Raw genomic sequence first — 18,273 nt, forward strand, 5'->3', positions numbered from 1 at the left:
TGATAACCTCGACCCGGATGCCATATTCCTGACGGAAACCTGGCTAAAGGACGAGGTTGACCTGGACATCAGCTCTATACTACAGCGTGGTTATGGATTACAGAGGGTCGATAGGAAGGGGGGAAGAGGAGGATGAATAGGGATATTATTCAAAAACTGCTACCAATGTAGAGCCTGCCCAGCCGGAATATCGGACTGCGAAAGCATGAGCTTCGCCTTATACTTATCTGCTACTTCGACATTTTCAGGACTACTTCTCTACCGCCCCCCCGGGTCAAATAGGAGAATTCATGGACTCCCTTCCCTCTCAGGTTACCGAGCTAGTCATATCCTCATCACACTTTACGGTACTGGGAGACATAAATATCCATCTAGACGATCTCACAGACCCCCTAGCAAAGACCTTCATAAACAACCTTGCAGCCCTCCAAATTATCCAGAAGGGCGTTGAACCCACACACAACAAAGGCCATTTGCTAGATGCAGTCCTGAGCAACGATCATAGGCTTGATGTAGGGACCCCAGCCCCCCTCCCATGGTCCGACCACTTCCTGGTGCCACTATTTTGGGAGACCCTGAGCCCCCCTCGGTCCCCCCGGGCTATATTAAGGGGGAGGAACTGGGCTAAGGTATCTGCCGACCAATGGGCTAACTCCCTCTCCGTAATCCCACTACAAACAGGAGATGATCCAGAGACACTTTACAAACACTATAATGAATGGGTACAGTCCGCACTAGACGTGATAGCTCCACTGAAACCTCTCAAAGAGAAAACTAAGTCTAAAGAGTCACCTTGGTTCACCCCCAAACTAAAAGAGTTAAAACAAAATTGCAGGAAACTAGAGAGGACTTGGAGACGCACACTTAAGGTGCAAGACAAATGCAGTCAGCGAGAGTCTATTAAGAAATATAAAGCCGAAATCACATTGGCACAGTCAACGTTCTATGAGGAAAAAATTAGGACGGCAGCCAATACCCCGAGGGAAATATTCCGGATTGCAAAATACCTGATTAGTACCCCTTCCATTCTGCCTGACCCCAGCGAAGCCCAGAACCGCTGTGACAGGCAGGCAGAGTACTTCTTTCAAAAGATCCAATCCATCTCCTTATCCTTTAATCCCATCGAACAGCATTTATCGGAAACAGACACCATCCCCACAATTTCTGCCTGCCAGTTAGTGGAATTTCCACTGCTCAAGGAAGACTCCCTCAAGACACTAATGCTGAAAGTAACATCAGGATCCCCCACCGACCCTGCCCCTCCGCGACATCTGCTGAAGGTTGCGGACACCATTATATCAACCATCCTAAACATCATGAATATGTCATTTACCACAGGGAGTGTGCCGAAAGCCTGGAAGTGTGCACAAGTCAGGGCCCTTTTGAAAAAGCCCAACCTCGACCCTGAAAAAATGGCCAACTATCGCCCGATCTCGCTCCTCCCCTGGATTAGTAAGCTGCTTGAGAAGCACATAAACACCATCTTGATGCAATATTTGGAAACCAACCACCTACTCCATGACTCGCAAGCCGGCTTCCGCCCAAAACTGGGGACAGAAGCTGCTCTGTTGACTGTAACAGAGCTAGCCCGGAAGCACATGGATCAATGCGGCACCACAGCAATTATGCTGTTCGACTTAAGTGCCGCCTTTGATACCGTAAATAATAACATCCTAATCTCCCGCCTAACACTGCTTGGAGTGGCAGGGAATGCCATTACATGGCTACGGTCCTTTTTGGAGGACCGCACATTTCAGGTGGTGGAGGGGGCCACACATCCTAAAATCTGGCCCCTCAATCAGGGCGTGCCTCAGGGCTCCTCCCTGAGCCCCACGCTTTTTAATGAATATATGGAGCCTCTGGCTGAGATTGTGCGCCCGTTTGGCTTTGAAATCATAACATATACCGACGACACCCAATTAGTGGTGGCCCTGAATCAGCCAGGCAGCACTCCCCACAACCTGAGTAGCTGTCTAGAAGCAGTAACAAAATGGATGGCCTTGTCCCACCTGAAGCTAAACGGGGACAAAACAGAGCTAATGTTCCTGGGAAACACAGCTGTACCTAGACCCACTATCGACTGGCCGATCTGTATGGGTACCCCACCAGAGCCAAAAGATCGGATCAAAAGTCTGGGTGTATGGCTAGACGACACCTTGAGTTTTACCCAGCAAGCCACAATACTTTTCGCCACATGCTTCGGGTTTATGAGGATGCTGAGGAAAGTCTTGCCTCTTATCCCTTTTCAAGCCCGTAGGATAATGGTCCAGGCCATTGTCCTCTCCCGCCTTGATTACGGGAATCCCTTTACTTAGGTGCACCGATCAGCACGATCAAAAAACTCCAAATAACCCAGAATGCGGCGGCACGCCTTCTTCTTGGACTGTCCCGAAGACATTCGGGCGCTGCCGCCTTGAGGAAACTACACTGGCTGCCTATCCATGCCAGGGTAAAATTCAAGGCGATGTGCATAATGCACAAGGCCATGTGGAATAAAGCCCCCGCAATGATCTGTTCCCTAGCTACTCCCTACCACCCTCAGAGATCATTGGGCTCTAGCACAGCTTTTCTGGCATCAACAAAAAAAATCAAACGCGCCAGGTGGGGCGGGCGCTCCTTCACATGGAACGCTGCCTCTGTCTGGAATTCCCTGCCTCCCACACTGCACATCGAGCCCGACCTACAAAAATTCCGGAAAAAACCTGAAAACATTTCTCTTCCCTTGAGAGTCAGTTAATAGACCCCCGACCCTACCCATCCACAGCGCTACGAGGCCTCCGGGTAGTAACGCGCTTTACAAAACCCAATTTCATTTCATTTCATGCCAGTCTCCTACATTTACCCTCCTTTATTACTCACAACACATGCTACTTAAAATATGTTTTGAGGAATGCCCCAGACCTCATCAGTCATTAAAATAGTTAAGGAAAATATTGATGCTACTTATAAGTCATGAAATGTAAATGTAAATGTATTTCGATTTATATAGCGCACGAATCACCCAGGGGTCTCAAGGCGCTTGCTTAGGGAACCCGTCCTGGTATTCCCCTGTGAGATACCCCGGCAGGGTATCCACAAGGTGAAAGCCAGGCATCCCGCCGCGAGGGGCCGTAGTGGAGATTAAGCAAGCTATTGCCCAGAGTCGCAGAGTGTGACCCCGTGAGTTGAGTAGGCACCGGAGCGAGAATTGTCGAGTCCGTGAAATTTTTTGGAGCCTGAGACCCGCCGAGGCGGGGAATCGAACCCTGGTCCACGGCCGATCTCAGCTTCCGGGTCTGCCGCCTCTAACCACTGAGCCACGCTTCTCCAAAGATCTGAAAGATCTGACGCTTCTGAAAGATCCTAATAGATCCCTATTTTGTTTTTGTGCTAAGCAGGGTGAATAAAGAAACTGTTTTAGTTGTATCCATTGTTTGATGACGAATTGCACTATAAGTGAAGTCTTTTGATGCCTGTTGTGTTTGTTTGACATCTTGTTAGGTTAAGAAGGTTACACTCTGGATAAATATAAGAAGATCTCATTATGAAGCATGCCACATTTTTGGGATTAGAGTCCCAATCCGTTATAGAAATCCTAACCCCTTATAAACGTATGCAGTTAATTCAGACAAGTAGCATAATCATGTAAGTGATTAGGACACATTAAATAGCTGGTATACCTGGCTCATACCTTTACATTGTTGCTCTTGTTAACACCCATTAATCACTGATAGCTTTTAATTTGGTCACCTCTTTGAAAGCTGGGAGCAAGCTCGTCATTAAACCAGTATCTTTTTCTTCTCCTTTTCGTTTTGAGTTTCACCTTAAGGAAATCCCATTTCCAGAGACCTCAGAACTTGGTGGGCAATCGGCAGTCATCAGAAAGCTTTTTGTTTTGCTCTTAATTCAAGTTGTTTGCTACAATTATAAAGGAATATCTATAAATGTGCAACAGTGAAGTGTTTAAATATTATTATGTATATGTCGGAGTTAATAAACCTTGTTGTCTTGTAATAAAATTGCATTTTAGGTACTCCATCGTAAAATGTTTGAACACAGGTGAACGCTACATTCTGGCTGCCGATCGAGTGGAACTCACTGCAGTTACCCTGGGAACACAGTTTGAAGTTATCTCAACATTTAAAGGTTAGATTTACAAATTATTTTATGTTTAATTTTTAATTTGGCGAATCAGCTGCAAAGAATATAGCTAAACAAATAAATAAATAAAAAGTATCACACATCAAAAAAGCATAAAATCCAAAGTAGCTAGAGCTCTGGTTCAGCCCTGTCTTCCAGGTTCCTGTTTGTCTGTTATAGGGCCATAGTATAGTCTGTGTGGCAAGCTTGAGTGGTAGAGCCTCCTCTGCTGTTTCGAGGAGCCTCTTGAGTGTGCGTGGCACAATAGCAGCTGCATGGCGGTAAAGTGATGTGGTACCCATGTGCATGCAACAATCAAGTATGTTATGGCCCAAGCTGCGGTCTACTGATCTGAGGGCCCCAACTGTGGGCCAGGTAGAAGTTTAATTCCTGGAGTGGGAGGTGTCAAAGGAAGGCACACGTGCCGGAACTGATTCGGAAACTGCTAGCCAGAGCCGTTTGTGGTATCTTTCAAATTTGCCTGTGGCTTTGGCACTAACCAGGCAGGCAGTTCAGGACGAGTATTCATGCACTAGGATGTGTGAACCTCAAGATTCCCTGGAAAGATTGCCTGAATTCTACAACTTTCTCTTGATGGACAATATCTAAATCCTTTTGGCCCTGTACCGAAATTGCCCCAAACGGAGGAAAAAGGAAAACTGAAAAAGGAGAAGGGAACGAAGAGGGACTTTCTTTACTCGGCTGAGTTCTGAGTTCTTGGCTGGAGGTGTAAGATGATCTTGAATGGGCGCCTAAAGGTGGCAGTGGTCATTCCCCAAGAATGAGGAGTCACTTTTAAGAGCTGCCATGTGAGAACTCCAAATTACGATTGCAGTGTTGAAATGAAGGTGACTTTAGTAGACGTCATTTTAGAATCCATGGATAACAGGCTGACAAAACTGAGGAACTGTTGCTGGGATTGATGACAAGGTTTATACAAGTGAAATCTGCTAGTTAGAAACTAAAAGAGTTGTGCATGGAAGTATAACAACTGTGTAGTCCACACGTTGATCCATATTGAATTTATAGAGGATACCTAGAAAGCTTCTAACATTTGTCTGTTAGATGTTCACTGCAGTTTTGAAGTGGAGGGCCCCTCCCTGACAATTTCGATGCAGTGTTTCATTGGCAGTGAGATTTTGCTGGGTGGTTGCCCTCTGGGCTTGAAAGCTCTTAAAGCCCACATACTTCCAACCAGAGAATCAAATGGATCAATAATCGCCAGAGGATCTGTTATTGCGGACTTTGGCAGCTTGAATGAGCACATGGTACTACTATTCCCAGCTATCAAGTGAAGAAGTGCAACTTCTTCACAGGAGAAGATTCATGCTTTTCCTGCCTATAGTCAGGATACACAATATAGATGAGCTCAATCCTGTTGATCCTGCAACAGATTGACGCTTCCTGTGTCATCTTGTGAAACTGAAAGTCTCCTTCATGGGCAGTTGACACTTGTTTACACAAGTGGGATCTGCTCAGAATTCCTAGTTGCAATGCTGTTCTAAAACTGCTGGATTGTAGTTCCCTCTGAGTCTGTCATTAGATTATGCACTTTTGTTTTGTTCAATTTGTTGGTTGTACATGATGGATGTCCACTGCTCGGGGGTTACAATTGCCTATATAGTAAGTGATTCTGAGATCGCAAATTCCTTTTATCTGACTTTGGTGTGGTAATCTGTGGTTATGAGACTTCCAGACTGTGTCACTTTCTCCCATCTGTGCCCACTTAGTTGTCATAAAGCACTCTTTTCACCATTAGAACAGACCAGTGTTGAAGGGCATTGGGGCTAGGGCTGGGAGGTATAAAAGTAGAACTATCTCTTTCAGGACAAGTATTATTATATTGAACAAGGGCAAACCAGTTTATCCATAAGGACCAGGGTATTATCAATATACATCAACAAAGTACCTCATGGGGCTCATTTATTATTTGTACCATTTGAGCGATCCCTGGTACTAAGATCAATCTACTTTAGTTTGCATCGTAAATGTAACAATCATTTGTTAAAAGCACGTAGAGTTGTCTTGTCGAATATATTTGTCTCAATAAAGACAACACTGCTATACAGTAAGTGATGTAGAGCAGACAGCTCAGTTATCAGAGGAGTATGACGTTATATACTAAAAGCATAACAACACAGTTGGCACCCATCGTTGTTATACGCTCTTTAAACAGTCCACTTGTACTTACAGAGTGATACAATGTACCTAATGCACTTACATTATGGCGACAACTCTTGTAACTCCCTGGTCTAATTGTAGAAGTCACATCGTGGTATGCTTCTCTCGACTTCAGTCGATCAGTCAAAATAGTCAATTACCCACCACACACTTAATCGGAACTCGACATTCTTATTGCGGCTCCAATTGATCCGCCTAACCAGTTAATGCTTGTATGCCGACTCTCAAAATAAGCATGTGCCTAACAAAACTGCCACAGACCGTAGGAGTTTGGCTCAATGTTGCCAGTTTCTTGTCATTAGAAATAGTGAATCACTAGAATGTGTGACTGAGCAGCCATGTTAGGTATCAGTGAGTGCTGCTACTGGGAATTAGTGCAGTCTTGGTCAACACACAGTGGAGAAACTTACAACACCTCTTTTGGCTAAAGGGGCAAAACAGGCGAAGGAAGGTATGTTCATCGGACTACAAACCAGTCATCAGTCGAGTAATGGTCTTGGCCCGGTAATAATACAATGCTCAAGGGGTCTGAGTCCTAGCTAGGCATTTATAAAGAAACCACTATTCCTGCATGAAGCGCACTATGTCCAGACTGATGTGGATACAGGTATGCATGACATAACAATACCAACCGTATTGATGGAGGCAACTAGTCATCAAGCTGCTGACAGATACTCAACTAAACATAAACTAACAGCCTTTTGTTTACTCTAGTATAATTAAGAATCATTGTATATGGCACTGCCTGTGCCTTTACATAGTGAGTGATGTCAAACTCCGTATTTCGTAAACATTGTTTAGTCCCTTTTCTGTCCATCCATTTGCATTCTGTGAAGTTGAGTAAGGATGTGATATTGCCAACCCTGGTTAGGTCTCGCCTAGCTATCACGTAAGCGATGCTTTGCGAGATACTTAGTGGGGCTTCTGAAAGTGCTCCCAAAGTCTGCAGGCGGATCGGGTACAGTGCTTGTGCGCAGGGCGCGCGCACCATTTGTCAGCCTACGTAACCACTTTTGCGGCCGCTTTGATGTTCTCAGTGAGCCGCGCGGCCACTGAGAACATCAAAGTAGCCGCGAAAGTGATCACTATTTGCCAACCGAAGGATTACGTGTTGCTTCCAACAATTTCTTGTTTTCCTTGTTGTTTAGCTCTCCTCTTTGCTCGTCAGATGCCCAGCTTTCTCTTCTCAGCTCTCGTTTACACGTCGCACTTCTCCAGCCCAAAGATATGGCACGCATGATGGCTAATTAGTCATAATGGATCCGTAATGCAGACCAGGACTCTTGCAAAACTTGACCAGGACTTTTGCAAAACTTGAAGCAACCACAAATTATATTCCCTCTCTCCCTAGAAACTCTGCCTTCCACCCCAGACATGTTTTTTTATTCATCTGCCGCTGGGCGTTTTTAATGTGCTCAAATTCTTATTGTTACCAAGGCATTTGAAAAAAGCCGAACACCACAGAAGTGCTAGCAGCTGCGAATTCTCGGAATGTCTGTCAGGGCCACAGACTGGAGAGATGTGCCCGGCCACATTTGTGTTGGATAAAAACTGCGTAATATCGCATGCCACAACACATCCTTTTAGATGTGACAAAACTGAGTCACAGAGCTCTTAGTGTCAGGCCTATCGGTGATCGCAAATACTGTCCTTTCCTGTTATTTTGTACCCATCACCAGTCCAAGAGTCTAACTTCCTCTTCCTCCACAGACAGAGATTTATACATTTAGCAACGCTTTACTCTGTAGGAATGTCTGCAACCCCTGAAAATGATTGCTTGGGCCAAGGTTTCTTTCTAACTTTGGGAACTTTGCCTTTTATTCCCTCTAAATAAGATTCATCCCCCACCTTTTCAAGGCAAATCCAAGTTTATTACGAATGTCACCATATGCACAAAAATTCATATCATAATGAAAACAATCCCCATCACAAAAGTTTTAAGTTGATTAATTGGAATCAGTGTGTAAGTCGGAACACATTTTTATGTATCCTTTGTTGTCATGGCGCCTCTCACACCTGCCCCTCCCTCTCCCCCACCACAGAGCAGCCTCAGGCTCAAAGTACGTTGCACGCTGTGCTCGTACCCAGCAGAAAATGACTTGTGCTTTTATGAACTGTATTGGTGCTGTAGTTTTAAAGCATGTAAGTGAAATAAAGATGAATCACTGAGTGGCTCTGCACAATGGCACTGTGTTAAATTTTAACCATGCCTCTTTTCAGTGCATAAAGTATTAATCAACTAAAACAGTTGATCGTGTTATCGACACTACAAGGATAAAAGGCTGGGTAGTCCATACATGTTGTAAAACTTGATTGTAAACTAAGTTTGGTACCAAACTGATCTCAAGCAGAACGAGCGTTGGCTTCTTTCGTGCAGCATATTGAAACTGAGCGACAGCAGCTTAGATGTTTATAAAATAGCAAAGTACACTGTATCCATATTAAAGGGAAATATGATATATGTTACAGTCCAAACAGGACACAAATACTGTCTAATTACATACACATCCAAATGAATTTGTCTTTATACCCACATTTCGTAAGGCTATCTTCGAAATCTCAATATCTGCACCCTGGCAAGCACTGTTCATACAGCTGGCGGGCTGCAGGAGAAGGCTTATGGACCGCTGTCACTTGGGATGGTTGCTGAAAAGACATACGGTCATTTGGGTGCCATTGCATACTGTGTATTTGCAAGCAAAGGAGTCACTGGCAAAACAGCATGTTCAACAGTACATCGACTGGGCACATTTCACGAGTTTTGGAATCCGTGTATGTTGTGGTAGCAGTCACAACCGTGCATGTTGCACACGACTCACGCATTCAGCAGAAGCTGTATACATTCCTAAGGGCAGTTAAAAGGATATAATCCACTGATCTATTGAAACGCGTTTGCGGGACTCGAGTAAGCACAAATGGGAGTCTAAATAATGCAAAATACGAGGAAATTTAATTTAATCTTAAAACACATTATATTTCTTGCAACAAAAGCCTTCAAATTAGGAAGCTCTGAATAATTATCTTGTGTGCTGTAGTTATATCCTGTCTAGACTAATTGCATGTAGGTAAACAGGTCGGTGTTTTGTGCATGTGCGTAAGAATGACAGACATGTCTGTGGGCAGGCGCTGCATTCAGAACGGAGGAAAGCAGCCGGAGCTCTGAGCAGGAGGCAGCACATGATTAATTGTTAGGACAGATGGCGAGTTACTGTACCTGCAGAGCTGCGCACACAGCCAAACTGGACACACACACCACATCCCGGGCATGCCGGGAAGAAGCTACTTTCCCTAATGCAATGGAGTGAAGGAGCACCCCTCGCAGCAGCTTCAGGCCTCGGCGACATTCCTGAATGCCTCACATCCGAGACTTAAATCTGCGGGTACACAGAGGGTGGTGTACTACAACGAAAGGGCAGATCACCAGTGGAAAGTGAAGCACTAAGAGGAGCCTGTACCGAAAGGCCAATGCCTTCCGATTCCACAAGAGAGCTTGCTGTCCTGGGTTTCTTCAACTCGTGCCCCTGTGCTCGGACAACAATAGGAAGTCCTGGTCCCCATCCGGTCCCACACTGCGAAAACTAGCAGGACGTGGGCCGTACTGGCACATTGCCCAGGGGTATAAAACACCCACTTTACATAGGAATCCCCAACTCCCCCTCTCTGACACACAACCACAAACACAGCCACACACACAACAACCACACACAACCCCACGCACAACCACACACACAACCACACACACACACACACACAGAACCACACACAACCACCCAACCACACACAACCACATACACACAACCACACACACACACACACACACAACCACACACACACAACCACACACACACAACCACACACACAACCACACACGCACACAACCACACACACACAACCACACACACACAACCACACACAACCACACACAACCACACACACACAACCACAAGCACACAACCACCCACACAACCACAACCACCCACACAACCACCCACACAACCACACACACAACCACACACACAACCACACACACAACCACACACACACCCAACCACAACCACACACACAACCACACACACAACCACACACACAACCACACACACACAACCACACACACACAACCACACACAACCACAAACACAACACACACAACTACAAACACAACACACGCAACCACACACACACAACCAGGGGTATAAAACACCCACTTTACATAGGAATCCCTCACTCCCCCTCTCTGACACACAGCCACACACACACAAAAACCACACACACAACCCCACACACACAGCCCCACACACAACACCACACACAACCACACACTCAACCACAACCACACACACAACCACACAACCACACCCAACCACCCACAACCACACGCACAACCACAAGCACACAACCACACACACACACAACCACACACACACAACCACACACACACAACCACAAGCACACAACCACCCACACAACCACCCACACAACCACACACACAACCACACACACAACCACACACACACACAACCACACACACAACCGCACACACACAACCACACACACACCCAACCACAACCACACATACAACCACACACACAACCACACACACACAACCACAAACACAACACACACAACTACAAACACAACACACACAACCACACACACACAACCAGGGGTATAAAACACCCACTTTACATAGGAATCCCTCACTCCCCCTCTCTGACACACAGCCACACACACACAAAAACCACACACACAACCCCACACACACAACCCCACACACAACACCACACACACAACCACACACACAACCACAGCCACACACACAACCACACACACACAACCACACCCAACCACCCACAACCACATACACACAACCGCACACAAACACACACACACACACCACCAGCCATCAGTGCACGCTTTCACCAGGCACACACACCACCACCAGCAGTGCACACATCAATTGTTAACGCATCCACAATTAACTATTGTAGCAATCGCAGTATGGCGCACTTTACTTTTAAACATATTTATCTAAAGCGCAGCCTGCCACCATTGCTACAAAAATAAATACACATTTTTTGGCCTACAATTAATAGACTTTTGTTGCAATTGGTGTTGCAATATTTAGCAATGCCAATAGCTCAAACTTAATGAATGCGAGACCTATTGCATTGCAAATGCTTGTTTAAAGTAGTCTTGTTCATGACAAAAACATTTTCTGATGCAAAATATTGCTCATATGGTAAAGTGTCTCTTAGAGCATGTGAATGGTACCTATTGTATCATAAAAGTGAATTAATATCCGTAGGCTTTTTGTAGACTGTTGTTTACAGGCACCCTTCCTTATGTTTGATCAAAAGGTCCAATTAATTAATCTGTACTTTGTTCTTATTTTAAGTAAATGTAACATTTACACTCTGTTTCTCAAACCAGTTAATTAAATCTTTGTTAATGTGCTTTTCTGTACTACAGCAGAACAATGTCATCTAGGTAAATATGGATGTGTGGTCTGAAGGGATTTCTTTTTTTAAAGCACAGTGTTGGTTTCATATTCTGCAATTTACAAATTCACTACAACGGGAGCAAAACAGGGTCCCATAGCTAGTCTCATTTTGCAGCGTGAATCTTTTTGGGATTCACATTCTGTGCATTATTCTCCCACTAGAGGTTGGTCCAGAATTATGTCCCAACAAAAATGTGTCCTTCTACTATTTTTGTGTTTGTTGCTGTTGGTGGGTGTCGACATACCTCCATTTGGTGGTCCTTGTGACGTCGTCATGCTTCCTTTGGAAGCTCCCACCTTTGGTCGCCATCTTCATATTCGTATTTTTCCGTCGTTGGTTCTGGATGCATGAAGGAGAATCTCCAACGATCTGAAGAAGAAAAGTACTGAAAACCCAGGAAGATTTACTGAAATGTAACCAGAGCAAAGGACTCATAAGACACAGTAGAAGTTCATAGACAAATGCTTAAAAAATGCACATGTATGGTGCTCCTTGTACTTGGTAATTAAGAAGAAACCATTCCAGTTTTGAAAAAACTGCCGACATAAATTTGCAAAAAAGTGACAGTACCCAATCTGAAACCTCTGTTGGCCCGTGGATCATCATAGTGACGACTGTAACGCCTGTTCATTATTTTCCACAAAGACTATTAGGGTAAGGCAGCAGCAGAGAACAGCCCACCATACGATGGAGGGCCAACATTCAACACCAACTCTACGAGATTTGGGCCTATCGAGTGACGAGGAGGAGAACGTCGCTGAAGGTCCAGAGGGGAATGCCGAGGCCGACATCCAGCTCGTAGACACCGACCAAGGAGAAGTCATCGAAAAGAGAGGTAAGGGACTCAATGTCCTTAAAGTCAGTAGCGGGTAGCGAGGCGAAAACCTCAAAGACTGCACCGGTGTCGCAACAAGGATGTCGAAGGAGAAAAATACCCTCGGATCCTTCAAAAAGGACACTGCAGGGGTAGAGACCCCTGAATAATCCAAGATATCGAAGGACAGGCGAGGAAAAGATTCTTTGGCATCAAAACAGGAGAGGTCGAAGACGGAATCTCACAGTTCGGCAGACACCTCTAAAGATTTGTCGATAAAGCGAACACACAAAGATCTCAACAGGCAACATCATGAGACCAGGTTAAAAAATGGCCAATATCCTTCAAAAGAAGAAAAACTTCGACGAAAGTCTTAAAGAATTCAGAATTCCAAGCAAGTCCTCTGCTTCAAAAGAGCAAGGAGCCGAAGGGCTCAAAGAATTAAAGCCCCATCTAACGCCAGAGTCTCAAGAACAGGAATTCTTTGAAGAGGCGGAAGAACAAGTCTTACAGGGTTCTGAAGCCTCAAAATACCAAGAGATAGAATAGCAATATCTGGAGGCAGACTCACCAGAGGAAAGGGTAGACACATACCCTTCAAGACTATCATCACCTAAAGATATCGGAATCTATAATCCAGTAATAAAAAAGCAGCGGAGAAATATGGTGTACAGCTGAAAGAAGAAAAGCAACAATCCTGTTTTCTGCTTGAAACTCTTGTGCCTACCCAATAAGGAGCCAATTTTTACCAATGCTTCCCAGTAAATGCACCTTTCAATGGAGAACAGCTTTTCGGGAGCGCAGAGGACGATACCCTAAATCAACTGAAAAAGGTTAACGAGACTGCAAAGTCAATGAGGGCTCTGCAGTTCAGAGGTAACATGCGGAGGGGATCAATGCCATTTCGAAGACCTGCAGAGAGGGTCTCCTTCCAGGCAGCAACCTCCCACCAAACGTATTAACAGTCGTTCCAGGGGGGTAACCAGTCAGGACAGCAGCAGCGATCACACAGCTGGCAATACCAACAAGGCAAACAGTCCTTTTGCTGACGTCCATGTGGAAGGGGACTCCCACTGAGAGGGGTTGCAGCCACAGCAAGCAAGTGACTTTTCACAAATCATAAGGGGCCTCTCAACTAACACCCAAGAGTACAACAACACGTTTTCAAACACAATATGCAACACCAGTAGTAATACAATTTGGATATTGCATAGAATTAAACATGTACCTCTAAGCAAAGCCCCAAGAAAAAAGGTACATTCAAGACATGGGACAGTCTCCTCCTGCTTCAACACCCTCTGCATGCTCCGCAAGATCTACAGATGGATCCCCACTGGAACACAAAGGATGGTCACCCAGGTCCTCGTCAGCAGCAGACTGGACTGCGGCAACGCTCTCTAAGCAGGAACCTCAGCCAAACTCCAGAAACTATTACAACGCATACAGAACGCCTCTGTACGCCTCATCCTCGATATCCCCCTCCACAGCACATCACAGCCCACCTGAAAAACCTGCACTGGCTCCCAGTCAACAAGAGGATCACCTTCAAACTCCTCACCCACGCTCACAAAGCACTCCACAACACCGAACCAGCGTACCTCAACAAACTACTCACCTTCTACATCCGAACCGCCAGCTTCGCTCTGCCGACCTCGCCCTCGCCACTGTCCCCCGCATCAGTTGAGCGATCGCCGGCGGCAGATCATTCTCCCACCTCGCAGCAAAAACCTGGAACACCCTCCCCATCCGCCTACGACAGACCCAGGACCTGCTGGCCTTCAGGAGACTCCTCAAGACCTGGCTGTTCGAGCAGTAGCAGCACCCCGCTCCCTACCCCCCCCCCCCCCCCCCTCACCAGCGCCTTGGAACCCTCACGGGTAAGTCGTGCTCTCTACATTGATTGATTGACAGCCCACCTACTCAAAGAGGTAGAGGAGATGCTGCCAAAAGGGGCTATAGAGTTAGTGTTAAATCTGGAAAGAAGCAAGGAAAACTACTCAACGTATTTCTTAATCCCACACTCAGACCAATTCTGGACCTCATGTTTCAAAACAAATTTAGAAGAACTCAAATGTTCAAGATTGCTACGCTACAGGAGGTAATACCACAAATACAACAGGGGGAAGTTATGGCCACATTTGCTTTAAGGGACGCTTACCTACACATCCCCATGAATGCAAGTCACAAGATACACCTCAGATTCATCATAAACAAGGAACCCTATCAGTTCAAGGTATTGGCCTTTGGAATAAAATCCGCTCCAATAGTATTCACAAAGTGCCTAGCAACAGTAGTTGCACATCTGCAAAGGCATGGAATACATGTCTGTCCCTATCTAGAACAATAATCAAACAAATGGGGGTCAGGGGGATATTTAAAGACCAACAGTGCTACAGCCCCAAAGCATACAGAAAAACCAACTTAATGGTAGCACAGGGTCTAGACCTCGTCAGAGGAATGCCTACTGTGTGTGAACTGTCAGCGAAATCCTTCACTGGGTACTCTGTGTTATAGAGGTTTCCCATCAGAATTCCAACCTGTACCGCCCTACATCATTTGGGAGTCTGGCAGAGGGCACACGGAGAGTGACCCAATGTATGATTTGGCAAGATCATACCTTTCGTCTTCTATGTCCCAATGTATCTAGGTGTATATTGGGTATCAGGTGGTATCTGACAAGCAGTGCTATATAGTGAATCAAAAAGTGTAACTAAGGAATAAAAAAGTGTGGGTAAAATTGGGTATAGGAAGGAAAAAAGAGTTTAATTGAGACCTTCCATTCCCAACACTAAAACCAGTGCAAAAGGTAGTGTCAACAAATAGCTACCTTGACAGGCGTAATGGTCATGGTCGACATGTTTCTGCAGTTTTACCTTGGGCCCATAGGTCACCTACTGCTTCATCAGGACCTTATCTGCTACTGCTTCATTAAGTGAACAAACATAAATGGGAAGTGAAATCATACTTATCACTATTAAATCTCCTAATGGCGAGATCCCCCGGATATCACAGTATATCACACACCAATATATAGAAAAAGAAAAAAGAAAAAGAACTAATTAGCTCATTTCTCACATGCAGCAAAAGGTCATAAATTGTATCAGATTTTAGCTGCTCATTTGATCAATACATCATGTTCTCTCACTCTAAGTAACATGAGAGCGAAGACAACTTTTTTGTGAAAGACACTCACCCAACGATCTGGAGAATGTTGCCCCACCTCACCCGGCATCAGCGCAGGTATGACGGAGCCCCACTCTAAGTGGGCAAAACATAAGCAAAATTGAGGATCTGGGGAAGCACTAGAGGGCTGAGTAAAGCCAATGTTTAATGCTTTTGCTTTCGTCAGCAAGAAAATTAGGAAACAGAAGATTAGCGGAAAAATTGAGAAATTCAATAACAACCACCGCTTCGCTGTGTAGTTATTTAATCATCACTCACACTCTAGAAGAATTTCTTTTAGTTTTTTTAGGTGCTAAGATGATGTACGTTAGATTATGCAGATGCCTCTATCGGATTGAATACAACTAACACATTGCTGATTATTGAGGTGAGGTATCCCAAGTAAAGGTCGTCTGCCTCTAGATCGTGCCAATGTTAAGATGATTTGCGCTAAAAACATGCTGTTGCTCCATAGTTGAATGCCTGAAATATACCATTATTGAATCAGGCAAGCTTTCAGGAGCACAGAGCGCTAGCAACTAGCTGTACTCATCTTAGTTCTTCATATACATGCACGCATTCTCAGCGGCGTCTTCATGGAGAGCCGCGGCTGAAAGCTGTAGTCGCCTAATGTAAATATAGGTATACCGAGTAAAGGGCGTCTGCCTCTAGCTCCTGTCAATGTTAAGATGATTTGTGCTAAAAACATGCTGTTGCTCCTTAGTTGAATGCCTGAAGTATACCATTATTGAATCAGGCCAGCCATCAGGAGCGCAGAGTGCTAGAAGCCAGATTTAGTCATCTTAGTTCGTCATATACATGCACGCATTCTCAGCGGCGTCTTCATGGAGAGCCGCGGCTGAAAACTGTAGTCGCCTAATGTAAAAATGCAAAGATGACTAACCTGTCCGTCGGTACTTTGGACGTCCCTCTGGGCTGTCTGTGGGAGGTACCGACGGCACAGGAAGGCTTGCTTTTACTATTTCCGATTGCGCTCGAATGCAATCGGCGCTGCTCAGTGACGACATCGCACCATAGTATGCTTATGGGTAATGTAGTTACAGCGCTGTTTTGGACTCGCTAACTCAGCGAGAAACGTGTGGTTTAGAGAATTGCCATTTTTCGACAACATCCATTAACTAGATGGATGCTAGAAACATACTACACTTGATTTGGGATGTCATATTTACATATCAATATTCTGGAACTCTGGGCGCGGTGCGATGACACCGCGCAGAGGTTTTTTTTGGGCAATATCGTGATTCTACTGCTCTGCCAACTCGTTCTGTCTGGTGTACTGAACAGAGTTTTAGCTATTATTCTTAGTTGACCAAGGTGTCGTTCCCAGATAATTACAGTGTATTTAATGTTGGATGTACAAAAAAGTCACACGGACCGCCTAGATAGCATCATAAAGACATCCATGGAATGTCTTCATTCAGCCCCCGTTTGTCCGTTTGAAGCCTATACACCCATTTCTGTTCGCGCTTGAACAAGAAAGTTTTAGTGTCCGCTATGTGCGAGGGTATAAGTGGCTGCTCTAGTACCGTCCAGTGTACATCGGTGGGAGTGTGTTTGGCTTCCAGAAAATGATTAGTAAGTCTAGTGGACTGCCTTGAGCACCGGATGGAGCTCTTGTGTTCGCTGAAGCGTGTCTTAACCTTACGGGTAGTCATGCCCACGTACCTTTTGTTGCATGGGCACGTGATAAGGTAAATCAGGTTGGAGCTGTTACAATTTGTGAATCTACGTTGCTCCCAGGGACGGCCAGTGCCGATGTCTATCGTATGTGATCTTGCCGTATTGGGACATGCTGCACAGTTGCCACAGGGATGGTGTCCGGTGGCTGCTGGCATATCCCACAGTGTCCCTAGGGCACGTGGTAACTCACATTTCGGCCGAGTGTGGACCAATTTGTCTTTCAAGTTTTGTCCCCTTTTGAAAGCAAATAACGGAGCTGGAATGGAGTCGGTTCCAGTGTTCAGAATGCTCCAATGCTTTTTCACTATTTTTTTAATCTGGTTGGACTGCGTAGTGAATGTGCTCACAAAAGTTATCCGGTCCATTCTAGGTTTGGCCGGCACAATTTCCAAAAGGCATTCTCGATTATTATTGGAAGCTCGTTTTTTAGATGTGCGGACTAATTGTTTCGGGTAGTCCTTTTGTAGGAGGTCCTTTACCAGACCTCTAGCATGATACTCAAACCTGTCTTTTGTAGAGCAGTTCTTTTGAATGCGCAAAAATTGCCCGTAGGGTAAGTTGTCTCGAAGAGACTTCGGATGACAACTATGGTAGCTTAATAAAGAGTTACGCGCCATCGGCTTGCGGAACAATTCAGAGGCAAGGCCCGTGGGCGTGGTAGTAATGAGAAGATCTAGGAAAGCTAACTGTGATCTACTATGTTCCATTGTGAATTTTATAAAACGATTCCTCTCATTCAGCCACTCATGAAACATCCTAAGTTCAGCCTCATTGCCCCTCCATATCACCAGGATG

General features: G+C 45.2%; 2 protein-coding genes across 2 annotated transcripts in view; one reads left to right on the forward strand and one right to left on the reverse strand.

Moving 5' to 3' along the window:
• The window catches only part of EPRS1 (glutamyl-prolyl-tRNA synthetase 1), a 961,840-nt gene that overhangs the window by 845,987 nt on the left and 97,580 nt on the right, over nucleotides 1-18,273 (reverse strand). The window lies entirely within an intron of this gene.
• IARS2 (isoleucyl-tRNA synthetase 2, mitochondrial) overlaps nucleotides 1-18,273 on the forward strand; it is a 532,602-nt gene that overhangs the window by 132,390 nt on the left and 381,939 nt on the right. The window contains exon 8 of the mRNA XM_078649801.1: nucleotides 4,010-4,125. Within this exon, the coding sequence (XP_078505927.1) occupies nucleotides 4,010-4,125 (116 nt within the window). The remainder of the gene's footprint in view (nucleotides 1-4,009; nucleotides 4,126-18,273) is intronic.

Source organism: Lissotriton helveticus, chromosome 6, assembly GCF_964261635.1.
Source record: "Lissotriton helveticus chromosome 6, aLisHel1.1, whole genome shotgun sequence".
In the NCBI taxonomy this organism is placed as follows: domain Eukaryota; kingdom Metazoa; phylum Chordata; class Amphibia; order Caudata; family Salamandridae; genus Lissotriton; species Lissotriton helveticus.